This window comes from Aythya marila (assembly GCF_965140915.1).
Source record: "Aythya marila genome assembly, chromosome: 6".
Classification (NCBI taxonomy): Eukaryota; Metazoa; Chordata; class Aves; order Anseriformes; family Anatidae; genus Aythya; species Aythya marila.
The window spans coordinates 1706856-1719798 of NC_139047.1; the positions used below are offsets into that span (position 1 = coordinate 1706856).

The following is a 12943-nucleotide window of genomic DNA, read 5'->3' on the forward strand; positions in this document are numbered from 1 at the left end:
CTCAGGAATTTCTGCACTGCTGCCCCAAATTCTGACATAGGTCACACTGAAGTAAAAGCTTTACCTCCAGCACCTCATTTACTGTCCAGCTAAATAATATTTAAGAAAGCTTATGTACACTGCTTATTTTTGCTTATCACCACAGTTTGCCTCCCTCCATATTAATTCCTATATTTCGTAAAATGTTCTACGTTTCTAATCTTTCAACCAATTTTCTACTTGTATTTTTTTTAATGCCTCCCTGTGGTTCTTAGCTATTCAACTGTTTTTGTACATTAAGCAACTTATATATCACAAATCCTAGAGATGCTACATCAACATCATCTTGCCTTGATCTATCACCCAAAGGCAGTAAGTGGTATGAGCCAGATCAAAGATGCTTTTTTCTACACAATTCTCAAAATAAAGTGTTTGTGTAGTGTCAAGAACATAGAAAGACAAATAAAAGCTTCCCTCCAAATTAAGTAGTGAAGAGCTCAGGTTAAGCAGTCATATATAAACATAAAATAAAATGGAGTTTCCCCTGTGAACTGACAATTAGGACACTGACAGGTACCTGAAGTTCTCCTTTGTCACAGGGCAGTTTATTCCTGCTGTCAGTCAGCTCTGCCAAGACCTGTTGTACCTGTTGCTGGGCATACTGAGGAAAAAAGAGCAGAAATTACCATTCTGTAGGAAAAATAATGTAAAAAAAAAAACAACAAAAAAGGGTGTTCAATGTCCTGTCTCTCCCTGAATATTTTAACTTTTCCCTGTTGCTTCAGGTAGATATTTTCCACCCCTTACACATCTTACCTGCTCATATGCCCATGCAGCCAAATATTCCATTAGCCGCTTGTTCTTTTTTTTTTTTTTTTTCTACTTCCAATTTGTTATTTCCTTGTGTTATTTCATTTCCTATTGTCCTTATCTGTCAAAAGAAATATTACATCATTGTTATCTAAAGCCTAGATTCAAGTAAATACTGCACATCTTCCGTACCGTTGATCAGAAGGTCACAAATCAACTCTGAAGTTCAAAAATATCTGCCGAGCTGTCCTGTCCTCATTCCCTCTTCATGCTCCAGAGAGGAGGAGTTGTAAGTCAAAATACAGAATTAGTAGGAAGTAGGAGAGTATGTCACATTTGCCACTACAATAGCAACAAATCATCTTTCTGAAAGCAAAGCTGGTATGTAAATAAGAATTTTAGTTAGGAGGGTCCTAAAGCAGCCTTCAAGAAAATAACTTCAAAATATTTTTTTGTACCTGCTTTTGAAGATCTTCATTTTCCGACAGACACAAACAGAAACATAATTATGCAGATTCTAAAGGTGCAAAGGAATATCAATGTCCTACTTGACAGAGAAGCAGTTGTTCACATCCTGTCTCTTGAAGAGGACACTTTCAAAAAAAGCCAAGTCAATTAAGTATTGGACTTTCCAGCCTTCAGCTTGGGAAACCGTGAACAGTCATCTACTGACTCAATTTCCTTCACTAGAAGTTGTTCATTAGCTCGTGTTACCGGAGGGCACTAAGTGTTGCTGGTTCTCTTTGTGTTGTTTGCTAGAAGGCAGCTGTGCATTCTGAAGGGCAATTAAAACAGAACATACATTAAAAAAATAAAAATAAAATAAAATAATAATAAAAAATAAAAAATAACGTCATGTCAAGGCACTTCAAACATATCAAGTTTTTGTCTCATCCCTATTTCCTTTAAGTTACTGCCACATGACTATGCACACTTCTAAGGACCTGACATGGCTCCTGTAGTGCAAGTCTCTTGCCAACATGTATCTTAAAATAACAATCAGAACAGTACCTGCTCTAACTTTGCTTTTAAAGTTGGGGGTAACTTCATATCCTTCTGAGCTCATTTTTTTTGCCTCTGCTATAATTAATCTCGATGCTTCTGAACTTAAAAAAGGTCTTCCTACTAGAAGCGGTATAATTCCCAACACAATGAATCCATTCCCAGCCCTGCAACACTTCACATCTGAGCTGACCTTTTACTTTATCTTCACTGAAACTTACTGTCGTGGTTTAACCCGGCTGGCAGCTAAACACCACGCAGCCGTTCGCTCACCCTCCCCCCTCCCTCTCTGGGACGGGGGAGAGAAATGGAAAGTGAAGTCCGTGAGTTGAGATAAAGACAGTTTAATAAGACAGGAAAATAATAATAACAAAATAATAATAACAATAATAACAATAATGTTACAATGGTGATAATAGGAAAATAATAATAATATGTACAAACAAGTGATGCACAATGCAATTGCTCACCACCCGCTGACCGATGCCCAGCCTAACCCCGAGCAGTCCGGCCCCCTCCCCCCGGCTAGCCACCCCTATATATTGTTTAGCATGACGTCAGATGGTATGGAATACCCCTTTGGCTAGTTCGGGTCACCTGTCCTGGGTCTGTCCCCTCCCAGCTCTTACTGCACCCCCAGCCTGCCTGTTGGCAGGACAGAGCGAAAGGCTGAGATGTCCTTGGCTTGGTATAAGCATTGCTCTGCAACAATTAAAACATCGGGGTGTTATCAGCACTCTTCTCATCCTAAGCCAAAACACAGCATTCCACCAGCTACTAGGAAGAAAATTAATTCTGTTCTAACTGAAACCAGGACACTTACTCTTTCAGAGACAACTGGCAGCACACGTAGTCCATGCAGAGGCAGTAAGCATACCTCTTCCCCCATTTAGTACCCAGCTGACCAAGGTCCTGATCTTTCCGTAGTACCAATAGTAGTATTTCTCTCTTTTCTATGCAATACTTGTGCTGTCACAACTGTGTTTTGTGGTCAGTTCTAGTTGTCCAGGGAAAGCACTCGTCATTTTTTTGCTATTTCAATAGAATACATGTAAGTGAGTAGATCTTTCAATAAATATGTACCCTTAACTGATAAAATAATTAATAAAATCAGACATTCTGCTGTTAGTAGCCTCAGCTGCATTTGTCCGCAGAATAATTATGCCTCTAAAGCGTGGTACATTGGGAAGGCCTCAAGTTCTTCCCATTCTCATTTCTATTTAGCTATTTTCCTTGGCAGTGCTTGTTTACAACTTACCTTTGCTTCTTCGTCAAGCTGGGAGTGATACTGTTCTTGGAATCTAAAGATTGAAAAGAATATCAGGACAGATTTTGCTATCTGTTTGGTAATTTACAATGGTGACATTTTGATTTAATGTTTTAGTTTAGTTCTTGAATATGCCGCAAATATATAAGATTTCTAAAATACGCATTGTTCTTTGATACTTTTCTTTAACTTCAGTATGTGACTTTACAAGCTTCCCTGCACTGACAGATAACAACAGGTCCCTGATTAAAACACAGATCTAAAAGTTGAAGTGTTTTTGGTGGAATTGCAATCAACCTTTACCTTAGTTGTGAAGACGGAAGAACTAAGTCTCCGTTACTTCAGCTGCAATGCCCGTTGTTGAGAGGCGCGGGGCCCACCGGGAGTTGTAGTTCCTGTGTTCCCGCTCCCCACGCAGCGGCCCCTCACACTGCCCCTGGCCCCTCACACCGCCGAGTTGCGTTTTAAGGCCGGGAGCAGGCCTGGCTTCATAGCCTTGTGGTTAGAACATACAGCAGTGAAACGGGAAACATGCTGCCTGAAACACACTAAAACAATGCTGTAAACATTAAGCATTAGATACTCTGAGGACTTGAGTCAAAGTATTTAAGATTTCCATACTAGAGATGTCAAACTTTCCTTTCAGTTTTGGCAGCCCAGCTGGCTTCCGAGGGGCTTGAAGCCCGTGCACTGAACAGGGCCGAAGCGCACCCGCCTGCCAGCGCAGATGTACCGGCTGCGGGACGCCGAGGGGCAGCATCCAAATACCTGTCAAGGACCTCTCACTGGGGCTCGTCTTTGTCTGAAGCTTTAAATATGTTGAGGTAAAGCACACCTGTGTGAACTGGCTTGTAGAGTATGTTGAGATTTTATTGGAAATTAAAAGTAGATTCAATTTTATTTTTTAAAATTGAGATCTATCTGTAGATGGCAGCAAAGAGCAGCAGTGTTAGAACATCTTAAACTGTGGCTACACATTTTATGATTTGTGCTACTGCAGCTGGTGGATATCCATTAATACTGACAGCACCTCGTCTACTGGAAGGTGTCCCTGCCCATGGTGTGTGTGTGTGTGTGTGTAATTAGACTATCTTTGAAGTCCCTTCCAACCCAAACCATTCAATGATTCTATGAAAATTTTGCATTCTGTTGATGGATATAATTGTTTTGATGTCAAGATCTTTTGGCAGCGCTGTTTTCTTTTGGAGGAAGAGTTGCAGCTTTTCTGAGCAAAAAGGATGACACTGAAGATGGGTCTGCACTACATTTGATCACTAATGTGTGTGTAAAAAAGAGATTCTCAGCTGATGTAAAGCTGTCATTGCTCCGCTTGAGAATCCACACTGGGAAGACTTTTCCTGGGGGATGTTGCCAGGAGAATTGTGAAGAAGTGTGGGATGTGAGGGAATTTAAAGATCACCAGGGAAAAGGGGGATTAAAAATGATTAATTAAGTCACTCTTAAGTTTCTCACCCAAAGTAGAGATGCATAAATAGCATTGAATATTAAAAATAATGTTGTTTTTATTGTATAGTATTCAGGCAACTATTGATGTTGTCCTTGAGCTGTTCATTAATTGGAGCACATTGATACAATGGCAATGCCTAGCTTTATGCGGTAGAATACTGTGTATATGAAGTGAGAACATAAAAGAGCAACTGTTATGTAGGTCAGATTGAAACTATATTTCAGAGATGCTTTCTGAGCTGAGGTAAGGTAACAATATTTGACAGAAAGGTAGTTAATTCTTAAGGTACTGTATAAATTTTGCAACAAACAGATCAAAAGGTATTCTTAATTTGTTTGTACTAAAAGAACTGATTGATCTGAGCTTCTTCACATTCGTTATTTTACTTTCAGAAGTGGCTGTATAGTTCAATAAGAGTAACTTCACATAAAAAAGTAGGAGTAAGAAGTATACATCAAACAGTTTGTATCGTGTTTTCCACAGAAAACTTTTAAAAAGAACACTGTGATCAAAGAAGTGAATGTTGAGTGCTGAAATTAAACAATTTTGTGTCCTTTTCAGCTGCAAATATCCTCCCTGACAGTTTCATGGTAGCCTTCAAAAATAAACCCAAAATGCCGTTTTCTTTTATTTTTAATAGTGTTTATATGGCAATAAGATTTGGGGCAGGCACCATGATGATGACAGACCTCCTACTTTTTTCTCCAAATCAGTATCATCTCCTCCATAGTTTGCCACCTACGTATATGCCTGGTGGAATTATCAGTGCTGCACAAAGTTGCAAGCTGAAGTGGGATGTAAGCATGTCTTTTTAATGTGTGGTTAATAACACAGGTGTACTTTGTTTCTTACCAAAACACCAGTGCTTTGTGTGACATACAACAGATCACATATCTCAATAATACTTTAATTTATACACATAATTATGATATTTTTTTTGCAAATTATACAAAAAAAATAATAAGTATCTGATAATGTATAGAACATTTTCATTATTTTAGCAGTTTTTATGGCTGTAGCTTGTTGATGGCTCCAATCGGCTTTTCAGTCTTATTTCCAATTTTTCAGGGAATAGGGTTTTCCATAGGGAGTTTTTCCATATTCTAACAGAGTTCACTGCTTAAAGGTGCTGTTATGTTTTACTTTCCTGAAATGTCATTTCTTTTAGTTTTAGCCTTTTTACTATTCTGATAATTGATAACTTATTTTAATTCCGACTTTGATTTACCGTATAGTTAAAGATAATTGCATGCTACAACTGTCATTAATCAACAGAGTTTTATTCCAGCATGTTACATACTTCCCCCACCATATTTTCGTCATTTTTTCTTGAATTCTGCTTTGCAGTAGAACTGAAGTCTTTGTTCAAGGTGGAGTCCTGAGCTGCCAGCACTTCTGTAATACTTGTAATCACAAAGACCTCTCTTTTGGATTCCTTGGGTTGTGTGCGAAAATGCTGCAGCAGTAGGTGGAACTTGCAAGCTTGAATTGGAAGGTGGGATAAATCGAATCTGCTAAATCAGATCTGTTTGTGCATCCAGGTTAGCATACTGTGAAGGAGGATGCTTTGTAGGAGTAAGAACCTCAGCTCTGTGGTCTATTCCTATCATTGCTGTGAGTTTGCTTTCTACTAGTGTTGTTTTGATTAATTTGTCCTCTTCTTTTAGTCTACCCTTTTCATTGTAAGCTGCAAGCTGTATAAAGTGTTAGTTGAATGAAGGAAACTCTTCAGAACCATTCATGTCTCTTCATCTTGTCTAGCATGTTTTATCATTAATGAGATAGTAAATCCAGAGTTTGCCTGGCCCGTCCTAGTGCAGTCCATCACATTTTAATTTAAATCTTAAGCAAACATTTATTTTTAAATTATCATCCCTTGCACACTAAGAAGGCTCTCAACATAAATACGTTGAAAGCAGTGTTTCCTGATCCATCCTTGAAAGTCTTCTGTGCTGTTAAGTCTGCAAAACTTAGTGAGAATTGAGGTTATCAGTATATATTACATTACTTCAATATTTCTTCTCTTTTGGTTTTCCTTTCAATGGCTTATGCAATCAGTATTTGAAAAACAAACACGCTAGATACACCATGTACAATGATCTGCTTATGAAAGTTTGTAATATTTTCTAAAAAGGATAAAAAGCAAAACTATTTGTCAGCCTTTTCCCCACTGCTTTTACAGATGGAGCAAATAGTATTGTTCTCAAACTTTGTCTTAGTGAGTATTGCAATACTGAATATTAGTATTTCTTGTCTGCAAATGTGTATGTGAGAAGTGTGGAACACTTCTAAAATAATTGGTATTTTATCTGAATTCTATTCATTCACTTGAATGAGAATTCAGTAAGATGACAATTTAAGTGGTATATTGATTTCAAATCTGAACTCTCACTTTTGGAAATCGGGAAACAGGCTACAGTGCACTCGACCAAGGGACAATCAATATCTGGAAAATGTGTCAGTTTGCTGCCCAACTGCTCTATGAGAAGTCTGCAAAATTTGGGCTGACATCTCCTCCTCTAGGAGTAAGTGAAAAATCCCATCACTTTAAATAAGTAATATTTTTATGGCACTCAGATTTACTTCAGCAAGTAGTTATTAGCCAAAGTACAGTGATGTAATTTTTTTTTTAACTTCTGTGTACAGTATTAAGAAATTAGGAGGACAAGAAATGGTGATAACATTTTGATCTCATTCCTGTTCCACTGAGCTAAGGGAGCACAGAATCAGCTTCTGTTTTAATTACTTTATATCAGTTTATCAGTCCAGCCCAATATCTTCATGGATTTAGCATGTAAAATCCTAATGTGGCATTAGATATTCTTGCATTTTCACCTTTCTGAGACAAATGCCCCCTTTTCAGACACTAAAATACTGAAATCAAGTGAAATCAGTGGCCTTGTACATGACAAATTAATGCATAAATTTCAGTAGGTTTAAAGGCATATGATAAATCCAAATGACACCTAAAACACTCAAACATGATAGTCCTGCAATGACAGAAATGTTTTTCATTATTTGAATTGCCAGTCTTTGCATGTCTTCCACTGAAATCGAATGAAATCATACCAGAACACTTGGTACGCTTACAGAACAGGGACTTACACTCCTGCTGAGAAACAATATTGCATGTAAGCACAGCACAGTGAATGCAGCTAGGTGTTTGAAACCATTTTAAACAGATTGTCAGTAGCACTCCTATGAACAGTAACATTCCTTGTTTACATCTGTGTAACTCAAAAAATGTGAAACAATTACATAAATTTATGAAAATGAAAGAAAAATCTGTTCTTGATATCATTCTGTCTCTTCTCATGCTTTTGGCACTGTAAATGTTGATTTTTCTAAATGTAAGGAAAACATCATATGAAAACAAAAATATTTATAATGTTTTTTAATGTTTGTTTTCCATGTCATGACTTTCCATATGTTTGGGAAAGGAAGGGGCCTCTGGCTATGTGGATGAAAACCTCAAAGCATGATCTGTATTATCATCAGTTTCAGTTGTTAACTCAGTAACAGTGCTCTTAGTAATATATTTTTTTCTTATTTTTAAATTCAGAAGTTGAAAGCTTTAAATCCTACTTATGTGTTTTTTATGAAATACAATTAAACTCTGTGTGAGGGTTTGCCTCTGTCTCTTGTCTTAATACCAGTGACACATCAGTTTGGGTGATCTGCTGGCTTACGTGAGAAGTGCAAGAGTCTCTAAGGATAATGCGCTGATGTGACAGAGGTACACGACTGGTATCACCTGCATGTTGTTTTCAGTTTCTTACTGGAAAAATGACTTCCCCTGGAGAACATGTAAACAACAACACAGGAGAAATCCATTGGACAATAAGATAACAGGGATGCATAGAAAACGAAGGAAACGTTGTGTTTTCTAGGAGGGACACTTTGTATTTTAACATTTGATTTTCGAGTTTGGGAATTGTTTGTGCAGTCCTTACAGGGAATGTTTTCTTTCTGAAATAATCAAAAGTCAGCATATGTTTTGGGAAGGGGCTTTGTGCCATGCTCTCTTTGAAGTGCTGTGCTATTTTTCTGCAAATAGCCAGGGACTGCTGCATAGCTTTACACAGTGTGGCCCAGATCCTGGGAGCTGTAGACTGACACGTACTGTAAACCAAATGCACGCACAAATGGAGAATGCAGTTTGCCTTCTTTTACTTCAAAATTCTTGTGTCCACTGTGAACAGGATTTATTCATCAACGGGAGGAAAAGTGTCATTTATCTGCTTAAAAATTATTGTAGTCCTGTACACACCAGAGACTGGTTATTATCTCTTAAAACAATTTGCACCAGTAGCAGTTATTAATGCAGTTAATGCTTTTAGTTATCTAGAGTAGCATAGTTTAATTGATACTAAAAAGTTAACATGTTCAGCAAAATATATCACTGTTTAATATCATGAATCTCCCGATGTTAATTAATTTATTTAAGCTTTATTCTAATATTAATTGATTGATTTTTCCCTAGTGGCTGTCATTTTTGTTGATGTACTTATGAAAAAGTGCTGGTCTCATTTAAAAGGCTCAAATGCATTTACAAACAATGCAGGGTTTTTTGTACTTCTGATGGTGCAGTATTTAATTAAGTTAAAATGCAATTGCCCTGTATACTGGCTTATAAAATACTATTTCTCCCTTTAAACCTTGTTTCCTTAATGGCTGATGGATTTTATATTTGTAATTCTCTGTCAAACTGCAACCAGCATCCTTGTAAGTGCTCAGAAAAGGTATAGATGAATATACACTATTTAAAGAGAACACTGATTTTTTTCTTCTAAAATTGACCTTGGACAGCCTGCTCACACCATCGAATTGATGTGCTTCTCCTGATATTCTGAACACAAAGAAATAGTCTAGCACTGGAGATTTTTTAAGTGGCTATTGCTGCATTTGGTACCACTCAGCTGGGAAAATGCATGCACTGTTATTTGTGCAAAACTCCATCTTTACTGTAGGCAGCTCTCACACAGGCCTTTTGCTTTCGTTTGTGTTTCCTTTCTGCAATGCTGTACTTCAAGTACTACTGCTTTGGTTTTTGTTTTGTTTTGAGTGGAATTCATGAGGTAAGAAGAGGGGAGCTCTTTGTGAATGTGGTCCCAGCAATTGTATCCATCTTCCATTCTTATTACTAGAACGAGTAGATTTTTAGTGCTTGGAAAGGATAAGAAAATGTCTTATGAAGGAATGAGAAATTACCATTTTTGTATATGTAGGAGTTGCTTTCTGCAGGTGGTTGTTGAGGGTACAGCGTTGTGCTTGTCCCAGCCAAAGCTCTTGTACAATTTTTTCAGATACTGACTTATAATTGAACCCACTGAATATTTATGGAAAAATCTGTGGTACTACAAACCCCTGTGCTGACTTTCTTTTTGTACAGGTGAAAGCAGAACACTGCTGTTAAATGAGTTGATTTATAGCAGGAAGATTTAAATAATATTTTGCCAAACTGAAAAGCAGAAAGCAAGCCTTCCTTGCAGTTAATTTTATGCTCAAGTTTGGGATTCCCTGCCTTAAATCAGTTTCTAGTAATTCATGAAGTGGCATAGAAATTCTAGAAATTCTTTGCAAATTGATACTCCCATTTCACTTAGTTATTGTTCACTGTAAAAAAAAAAAAAAAAAAGTTGTCAAATTATATTTATAATAATAAAAGGTAGGTATGCTGGCAATCTGGGAGTTGTACCCTCTTTTTATGTGCATGGGACACTTTGGAATTAGATTTGTGTGATTATGGGAAGAATGCACAATTGCAGTCAACAGGGCAGTGTCGGACATTCAAGATGTAGCACAGACCTGGAATATCTTTCAGTAAGCAATAGGCTGCAGGATGCAATGAGCACAGATTCATTCCTGTATGGGCAAAGTTACTGATTCATGCCAAATATAAGCTGAATGACATCTTGTTTGTTTTTTTTTTTTTACTGAAGTCAGTAGCATTTGCTGTTTGATAGGACAGATTTTTCGTCCGTTATATTTTGCAATCGGAATTCATAGCTATGTACACTAAAACTGTGTACAATGCTGTAATCTCACAGTGCAATTTGAAGGTAATCACTATTCCTTGTAGAACTTGTGGTCAGAGACAGTATTGCAGTCACTTGCTCTGATGTAGTACATAAAATCTCCTAGAAATGGCTTAGTTGTAATTCATTCTACTTTAGGGCAGAAGAATGGACTAGGCATCTATTAGTAAATGATAATTAAATATTAGGGTACCAGACCCTGCTCGTATCCTAAACAGGAGGTGATTCTGGCCTCATCATCTGTAAAGAATTGCAGTTACAAAAAGCAAAATAAAACCTCATGCAAGTATATTTTTGTGAGTATGCAGCTATGTGTTGTTGACTTTTGATGGGCAATGTCAGGAATTATTATATTTCTAATGAATATTTAAAATGAAATAGTATGTATGGTAACATCTCAATATATAAGACCTTGTTTTGCCTGAATGCTAATTATTTTTCACTTATTTTCCCACCGAAAAATAATACATTTTCCATAGACTTTTTATTTTTATTTTTATTTCTCCTGAAGTAGTATCTGGACTCTGGATTTTAAAAAAGGTTTGGAAGCAGTAGACTAAATGACCTCACTATATTCCTTCCCATCCCTCCCAGTAAATTTGAAAAAAGTAGAAAAGTTCTGAACATTGGAAGGGGAAATATTCCATAGCAAGAATGTATCGTTGTGCTGCAGAACAGAAAAGTAGGGCTTGGTGGCCAGATGCTTGTGTAACGTCAAATATTTCATATCAGTGTGTGCTGCTTTAGAGTCCGACACCAGAATTTGTGGATGCTAGCTAAGGTGCTGTTTTGTGAATAACTCCAGTGAATAAATCACTGAATCATGTCCCTTGATATACAGCTAGCTAAGAAGGTGTCTAGCAGCCTGTGACAGCATCTTACCAGGTGTAGAACAGCTGTATTTTTGTTGAAGGAATTGGAGCTTTTTTACTGAGCTATACGATGTGTGTCAAATGATAACCTTAAATAACCTTAAATAGCATCTTCCCTTATCCGAGTGTAATGCACATTGAGAGAGGTGACGGAAGAGAAATGGCCATTGTTTGCAATGCCCCAGTATTGCTCTGTAAACTATGTGAACACCTAAATGCTGTAAATGTACTTTTTGGTATAGCGCTGCTACAAATTTACAGTTCAAGTTGGCTTAAAGTATTGCTCCTCATTCCCATGTTACACTTGCTATGTTAGAAATTATTTACTGTTCCGTAAGGTTCACTAAACTCAACGTATGGAGAAGCAGCACAACAGAAATGTCTGATAGATTTATTGGAGTAGAAGAAGCTGTAGTCTAACATGAAAATATGAATTGCAATGACAAGGTGAAACCTGTGAAATGGAAAAAGGAATAAACAAAACCCTTCCAACAACCTCCTGATCAAACCCTGCAGTTACAGTATTTTTTCCAGTATTCAAAATCAATGGAGAAAGTCTAATCCCTTTGTAACAATAGCAACAGTGAAATCTGTTGCTACATTGAGATGACGACTGCAAAGGAATTAAGCTTTATGGATTAAAATATTGCAAATTATGTTTTCTTTTTTTTTTTTTTTTTTTTTTTTTCAGCGAACTGAATAGATGTGCTCAAGTGCATTTATAATAAACAAACAAAGAAAAAAAAAAACCTACCATCTGTCTATAAAAGCAGAATTTGACCACGGGGTATTAAATCAAATTTAAAAGAAGCTTTTACAATTTCACATTATTGGGAAACTCTGGCTTCACTATTGCCTAATCCTGTTTCAGGATTTTCATTGTAAACAACTTTCTTGTGACATTTCTATCTGAAGAAAAAAAGTCATGACCTACTTCAGTCTAATACTGTATCTGAGTTTGGGGCCAGTGTCAAACAATGGAAATACACAATCTTGAATGAAAGTTCCCTCTTCTCCTATGCAGTCACAACTTTTTGTATTCCAGATGTGGATTTCTTCTCCAGTATTTGCTTGGATAAAACTCCCGCTCGATTTGTCCTGAAGGTATTACTTCTTATTGCACTCCGAGCACTGAATTCATGCACTTGCCTGTTGTTTTTGAATTTACGGCAGCACTTGGGTGTGATGTACATAAACCTACAAAGCATAGAGCTAAAAGCAGACACAAAGGGAGCAGAAAACAGTTATTTTTAGATTGCAAGTCAGAGTAACAGCACTGTGCTTCCAAACAGAAGGTGTCTCCTTCCCTTCTCCCTTGCTGTCTCTCCCCAGTGGGATGATCAGATGGGCAGTCACATCAGCTCCTGTGCCTATGGAATTGCACAGGGATCCCATATAATGTGCTAACTCAGCAAGAAAACGTGCGCTTTTCCTGGTCTAGTTCTCTGGTGATTCAAACAGCCTTTGCTGTGCAATTAGGCAATTGCCAAAGCAGATGCAGAGTAAG

At 37.3% G+C, this 12943-nt stretch overlaps 1 protein-coding gene across 1 annotated transcript in view; it reads right to left on the reverse strand.

Moving 5' to 3' along the window:
• Positions 1–12943, reverse strand: part of CCDC150 (coiled-coil domain containing 150) — a gene marked incomplete at both ends in the record, with an annotated part of 30984 nt that overhangs the window by 8887 nt on the left and 9154 nt on the right. The window contains 2 exon segments of the mRNA XM_082763208.1: positions 557–640; positions 3050–3092. Of these exon segments, the coding sequence (XP_082619334.1) occupies positions 557–640; positions 3050–3092 (127 nt within the window).